The sequence below is a fragment of the Hordeum vulgare genome, unplaced genomic scaffold (assembly GCF_904849725.1).
Source record: "Hordeum vulgare subsp. vulgare unplaced genomic scaffold, MorexV3_pseudomolecules_assembly, whole genome shotgun sequence".
Taxonomy (NCBI): domain Eukaryota; kingdom Viridiplantae; phylum Streptophyta; class Magnoliopsida; order Poales; family Poaceae; genus Hordeum; species Hordeum vulgare.
In genome coordinates this window covers 19,459-26,691 of record NW_025422596.1, presented here as the reverse complement: position 1 = coordinate 26,691, position 7,233 = coordinate 19,459, and the positions used below count along the sequence as shown (strand labels likewise).

General features: G+C 33.5%; 2 protein-coding genes across 2 annotated transcripts; both read right to left on the bottom strand.

Annotated features, from left to right (window-relative positions):
• Positions 1–1,247: 1,247 nt before the first annotated feature.
• Positions 1,248–7,233, bottom strand: LOC123420947 (NAD(P)H-quinone oxidoreductase subunit 1, chloroplastic-like). Its single transcript, XM_045107474.1, has 2 exons — positions 7,028–7,233; positions 1,248–4,467 (listed from the first exon to the last, which is right to left on the bottom strand). The coding sequence occupies exons 1-2, from the start codon at positions 7,231–7,233 to the stop codon at positions 3,930–3,932; spliced, it is 744 nt and encodes a 247-aa protein (XP_044963409.1). The 3' UTR covers positions 1,248–3,929.
• Positions 5,358–7,059, bottom strand: LOC123420946 (NAD(P)H-quinone oxidoreductase subunit 1, chloroplastic). The gene has a single exon (XM_045107473.1). It carries the CDS (start codon positions 6,048–6,050, stop codon positions 5,487–5,489), a length of 564 nt encoding a protein of 187 aa, XP_044963408.1. The 5' UTR covers positions 6,051–7,059; the 3' UTR covers positions 5,358–5,486.

Sequence of the window (7,233 nt, the reverse complement as noted above, 5' to 3'; positions counted from 1 at the left end):
TAAACATGGTAAAAATTTTAGGCATTGGGATAGATATTCCTCCCAGTTCTTCGAGATAAACAAGACGCATTCTATCAGAAGCGGTTCCTGCCAAGAAAAAAAGTGTAGCACCAATAAATCCATGGGATAATATTTGTAAAATAGCTCCATTGAGTCCAATGTTGGTTATGGAACCAATTCCTATAATTATGAAACCCATGTGAGATACAGAGGAATAAGCTATTCTTTTTTTGAAATTTCGTTGACCAAGAGAAGTTGAAGCTGCATAGATTATTTGGATAGCTCCTATTATTACTAACCAGGGCGAAAATAGATAATGAGCATGAGGTAACAATTCCATGTTGATCCGAATCAATCCATATGCTCCCATCTTTAATAATATTCCCGCTAAAAGCATACATGTACTATAATGTGCTTCCCCATGGGTATCTGGTAACCACGTATGTAGGGGTATAATCGGCAATTTGACAGCATAAGCAATAAGGAAGCCAAAATATAAAAGTATTTCCAAGGTTGCGGGGTATGATTGATTAATTAATCTTTCCAAATCTAATCCTGGTTCGTTGGAACCGTATAAGCCCATACCCAGAACTCCGATTAAGAAAAAAATAGAACCGCCTGCAGTATACAAAATAAACTTTGTAGCTGAATATAGACGCCTCTTTCCCCCCCACATGGATAAAAGTAAGTAAACAGGAATTAATTCTAACTCCCACATGATAAAAAAAAGTAAAAGGTCTCGCGAAGAAAATAATCCTATTTGACCACTATACATTGCGAGCATCAGGAAATAGAATAATCGCGAATTCCGTGTAATTGGCCAAGCTGCTAAAGTAGCTAAAGTAGTGATAAATCCTGTCAATAAAATGGATCCTAATGAAAGTCCATCGATTCCCAATCTCCAATGGAAATCGAAGACATCTATCCATTTATAATCCTCCTTTAATTGAATTAAGGGATCCTCCAGTTGGAAATGATAACAGAACGCATAAGTCATTAGAAGGAATTCTAATAAACAAATAGATATAGTATACCACCTAACGATTTTGTTTCCCTTATGAGGTAAAAAGAAAATTAATGAACCGGCAAATATCGGCAAAACAACAAGTATTGTTAACCAAGGAAAATAACTCATGATAAAGTGATAAAGACAAGATACGTTTTGACCAGAAAAGCCCGTGCTCGATTATTTCGAGCACAGGCTTCTTCGGTAAAGAGGAATCAGACGATTCAAATGAAGTTTTTTGTTTTTGTAACGTATCAATAAGATAGAGCCATGCTACGGGTTGTTTCAGGCCCTAAATAAACGCGGACACTTAAAAAATCTGTCGGGCAGGCAGATTCACATCTCTTACAACCCACACAATCTTCGGTTCTCGGCGCGGAAGCAATTTGCTTGGCTTTACATCCATCCCAGGGTATCATTTCTAATACATCTGTTGGACAAGCTCGTACACATTGAGTGCATCCTATACATGTATCATAAATTTTTACGGAATGTGACATTGGATCTATAAATTTTTCTTTTCAACATAAAATTTTTCGATCTGGTAAAAAGAAAATTAGTACTATATGAGTCATATGTATTGTAGACACCAGACGAAGCAATGGTTTATCCAAACTTCAAAATTAAAAATCTATTTTTTAATCCGTTTGTGAGAAAGCGTGAAAAGAGCCAAGAGACTTGAATTTTGGACTTCAACAATAAGAAAGAATTTTACAAATTGTACAGACGATTTCGAATTAGCCAATTTATTTTATTGGCTATCGTCTTTTCAATATAAATTATTGCAATTTGAATATTGCAATATCAATGAATTACAAATACAAAAATTCATTTAAGTGAAAAAGAATACTATGCAATAACCTACTTACTAAAAAAAAAAGGATATTCTCAAATAATACTAAGAAAATAGTATGGATTTCTATATTATTTTAATATGTGCGCCTTTGTTTAGAGGATTTTATGTCTAATTATTAAAAAGTCTAATTATTCAATAAATTAGATTGATTGATACGAGTGGATTTCCTATTACGATGGATGGAAGAAAGAATGGATAGTCCAATAGCGGCTTCAGCAGCGGCAAGGGCTATAACAAAAATGGCGAAAATATCTCCTTTTAATTGGCGACTATCAAATAGATCAGAAAATGTTACGAGATTTAGATTAATTGAATTCAGTATAAGTTCAAGACATATTAGAGCTCTAACCATGTTTCGGCTTGTGATCAATCCATAGATACCAATCGAAAATAAATAGACACTCAAAAAAAGTACATGCTCAAACATCATTAACTAACTCCTTATCAATCTCGATTCATTTCAATATGAGGGCAAAGAATTGAACCGATTCAATTAATTACAATAGAACAATTACACAACAAAAGAGAAAAGAAAGGAGGTATTTGTTGGCAGTAGATGGGTTTTACTAAATCAAAATTGTGATTCTTTAGTTATTTATTTTAGATTTGCAATTCTTATAATTTTTACTTTTTCTAAGTTTTCTTATTGCCGAGCCATAGTAATTGCACCTATTAAAGAAACTAGAAGAATTATGGAAATGAGTTCAAACGGAAGATAAAAATCGGTTGCTAAATGAATTCCAATTTGTTGAACATTATTTATGAGACCCTGTTCTACTATTTGGTTTGATCTTGTAGTCCAAAGAATTCCATACCATGACGTATCTGGGATAGTAGTCATTAGTGAAAAAACAAAAGTTATACAAACGAGTGAAGTGAACCCATCTCCAATAGTCCAATAATTCTTATCTTTAGACCATTCTGAGCCATTTACGAACATTACAGCGAATATGATCAAGACATTTATGGCTCCCACATAAATAAGAAGTTGTGCGACAGCTACAAAGTAGGAATTTAATAAAAAATAGAATAAGGATATACAAACAAGAACTAATCCCAGCGAAAAGGCAGAATAAATGGGGTTGGTAAGTAATACTACTCCTAGACCCCCTAGTAGAAGAATAAATCCCCCAAATAGCATAAGAATCTCATGTATTGGTCCAGGTAAATCCATTATGGATAAAAAGAAATTAATAGTATAAAATTTTTCATGAACTGACTAAAACTAAAGGATTCGAGGAAGGAAAAAGGGATTAGGGTATTTTTTGTGTATAAACTGTATAGTTATAAACTATATTATATCATCAAAATCTAGTCTGATTTAAAATAAGAAAAAATTTCCAATAAGCAGTAGTTATTCGTTTTTCTTTATAGTTTAATAAAGAATTAGTAGATTTTTATAACAAAAAGACAAAATCAAAGTTTAGTAATCAGTAATCGTTCTTGAATTCGAAGATTTTTCTTCGTTTATTTTACTTTCAGACGAATTCCTAATTGTTTGAATTGTGTAATCTCCCATTATGGAGATTGGTAACCGACTTAAAGCAATTTGATTGTAATTCAATTCATGACGATCATAGGTAGAAAGTTCATATTCTTCAGTCATTGATAAACAGCTTGTTGGACAGTACTCAACACAATTGCCACAAAATATACAAACTCCGAAATCAATACTATAATTAAGCAATTGTTTTCTTTTTATATCCTTTTCAAATCTCCAATCCACAACGGGTAGATCTATCGGACATACGCGAACACATACTTCACAAGCAATACATTTATCAAATTCAAAGTGGATTCGCCCTCGGAAACGCTCTGGTGTAATTGATTTTTCATAAGGGTAGTGAATCGTTATAGGTAAACGATTTGTGTGGGATAAGGTAGTTATGAAACTTTGACCTATGTACCTTGTAGCACGTATTGTTTGTTGACCATAACTCATGAACCCAGTTACCATAGGGAACATATTCATTCTAAATATCTATGAAAAAGATATGTTTCTTTCTCTTGTTTGGGAGAGCTTTTGTGTTGAAAATATTCTTACTATCTATTATTGTATTATCTTATTTATAGTGAAACAAGTTGAGAAGAGGTTGTTAATAATAGATTGCCCAGGGAAATAGGTAAAAGAAATTTCCATCCAAGATTTAATAACTGATCCATTCTCATCCTTGGTAAAGTCCATCTTATTGTGATAGAAATGAAGAGAAATAAATAAGCTTTAGTTAATGTAATAAATATACCCATTGTCATTTCCAAAATTCCAACTGCTTTATTCATTTGGAAAAAATCAAAAAAGGATATATAGGGAATAGAGAAATTCCACCCGCCCAAGTAGAGAACTGTTACAAATAAAGAAGAAACTAATAAATTTAGGTAAGAAACAAGATAAAATAAACCATATTTGATACCGGAATATTCAGTTTGGTAACCTGCTACTAATTCTTCCTCTGCTTCTGGTAAATCAAAGGGTAATCTTTCACATTCTGCCAAAGAAGAAATTAAAAAAACCAGAAAGCCTATAGGCTGACGCCAAATATTCCATCCAAAAAAACCATATTTTGACTGTGCTTCAACTATATCAACTGTACTTGAACTGTTAGATAATCATAGTCGATGATAACATCACAGTTCCCACCGCTATTTCAAAACCGTACATGAAACCTTAGCTTCATACGGCTTCTCTATGATCAGAAAAAGGAAAGGACTGTTTTGTTCTGTTCCTAGCCCCTGGGGCATAGATAGAATTAGGTAAAATAAAATAGATTTGAAAGTCCTAAATTAGACCAAAGGAATTCCGTCTGCTAGAATAAGAAAAAGCGCTTCTGAATTGATCTCATCCTTTATAATATATTCCAAATTTTTCTTTGTTCAGTAATAACTTAATCTTGGAATAAAACACTTGGTACTTGTTTTGTTATAGGAATTCAATTAATAAATGGAAAGAGTGGAGTATTAGTTCATGAGCAATTCTGCATGAATAGAGGAAGGAAATAATGCAAATTTTTTCTAGTGCACTCCATATCTTTTTTACTATTCTTCTTTCCCCCGGGAAGGGGGTATTTAAAAAGAAAAAATGGATAAAGGGTTAATTCGTTCTTGATAGCCATTTCCTTAACAAGTGAATGGGAACATACTCTGGATCGGAATCCGAAGAAAGTACTACTTGATAATTTCTACAAATTGCAAGTCCTTATTATGATTCCTTTTACGGGAAAAAATCTCTAATGTTTTAGATTTTCCATTACTAATCCTTTATGTACTTTAGTGTTCCTAACCCTTCACTAACTTTTGGTGGATTCTTCTTATGAATTTTTAAGTTATAGTAATAACTAGGAGTATTCTAATAATGGAATTCCATATTGTGAATCCTTTATTCTTGCCCGCTTCAAGATATGATGAGTAATTAAAAAATATCAACCTTGGGATAAAGAGTTTACACTCTTTATGTTTACTTCCACTTTTTTCTTGTACGTAGAAAATGAGATTTTTTTCTTTTTACTACAAATTTAGAAGCTGTTTTATTTCACTCATATAGCTATCTAGTTTAACTTACCAACCCAAATACTAAATAAGAAAAGGAATATAAATAGTTAATGGATTTTATAGGAAAAAGATCCTATTTTAACGAATCACACGTAGAGATATTGCTAGCACACAAAAAGTTAATGGTATTTCATAACTAATGGATTGAGCAGCAGCTCGTAGACCGCCTGAAAAAGAATATTTATTATTTGAGCTATATCCTGCCATAAGAAGACCAATAGGAGCTATACTTGAAATGGCAATCCATAAAAAAACACCAATACTAAGATCGGCTAAAACAAAATGATATCCCAAAGGGATAACTAAAAAACTTAATAAAACTGATATGACTGCTATAGAAGGTCCAATGCTAAATAAAGAAATATCTCCTCGCGATGGCAGAATATCTTCTTTAAAAAGTAGTTTAGTCCCATCTGCTATAGCTTGAAGCAGGCCCAGGGGGCCAGCATATTCAGGACCAATACGTTGTTGTATCGACGCAGATATTTCTCTTTCTAACCACACAATTACGAGTACCTCTATTGTAATTCCTAAAAGGAGGGTCAAAATGGGTAGAATCGATATCAGTCCATAGACTTCTTTTAATAATTCCGATTTCGAAAAAGAATTGATAGTTTCTACCTCTACCCTATCTATTATCATTTCAACGATCAACTTCCCCCATAATGATATCTATACTACCTAATATCGTCATGATATCAGCCAATTTCATTTTTTTAACTAGTTGAGGAAGAATTTGCAAATTAATAAAACCGGGTGGACGGATTTTCCATCTCCAGGGAAAAAGGCTATCATCTCCTACTAGATAAATCCCTAATTCACCTTTTGGGGCTTCCACTCTTACATAAAGCTCTTGCCTTGACAATTCAAAATTGGGGGAAGGTTTTTTACCAAGAAATTTATACTCAAAATCATTCCATTCAGAATTCTTTTCTTTCTTAAAGCGTCGGACTTCTAAATTCTCATAAGGTCCTCCAGGAATTTTTTCTATAGCTTGTTGAATTATTTTGATGGATTCGCTCATTTCACCAACTCGTACTAAATAGCGAGCTAATGAATCGCCTTCTTTTTGCCATTGGACTTTCCAATCAAATTGGTTGTAAGACTCATAAGGATCCACTTTACGAAGATCCCATTGTATTCCAGAAGCTCGTAACATAGGTCCCGATAAGCCCCAATTTACTGCTTCTTCTCCGCTAATAAAACCTACTCCTTCAACTCGCTCTAAAAAAATGGGATTCTGTGTAATAAGTTGTTGATATTCAACAACTCCGCGTAAAAAATAATCACAGAAATCTAAACATTTATCGATCCATCCATAAGGTAGATCGGCGGCTACTCCTCCGATGCGGAAGTAATTGTGCATCATTCGCATACCTGTAGCAGCTTCAAATAGATCATATATTAATTCTCTCTCTCTAAAAATGTAGAAAAAAGGAGTCTGTGCGCCGAGATCCGCCATAAAAGGTCCAAGCCATAGCAAGTGAGAAGCTATACGGCTTAACTCTAACATAATTACCCTAATATAGCTGGCTCTTTGTGGTATTTGAATATTCTCCAAGAATTCTGGTGCATTTACTGTTATTGCTTCTGTAAACATAGTAGCTAAATAATCCCACCTTGTTACATAAGGTAAGTATTGTATAATCGTTCGGTTTTCCGCGATTTTTTCCATTCCTCTGTGTAAATACCCTAATATGGGTTCACAATCAATAACATCCTCACCATCAAGAGTAACGATCAGTCGAAGAACACCATGCATTGATGGGTGTTGAGGGCCCATATTGACTATCATGAGATCTTTTTTTGTAAGCGGTAGACTCAT

Excerpts from the sequence above, each read along its gene's own strand:
- LOC123420946 (XM_045107473.1), bottom strand. The coding sequence starts at position 6,050 with ATGATAATAGATAGGGTAGAGGTAGAAACTATCAATTCTTTTTCGAAA.
- LOC123420947 (XM_045107474.1), bottom strand. The coding sequence starts at position 7,233 with ATGAGTCTACCGCTTACAAAAAAAGATCTCATGATAGTCAATATGGGC. Across the intron at positions 4,468-7,027 it reads TACTTACCTTATGTAACAAG|ATCTAACAGTTCAAGTACAG; the intron begins GTGGGATTATTT and ends TCGACTATGATT.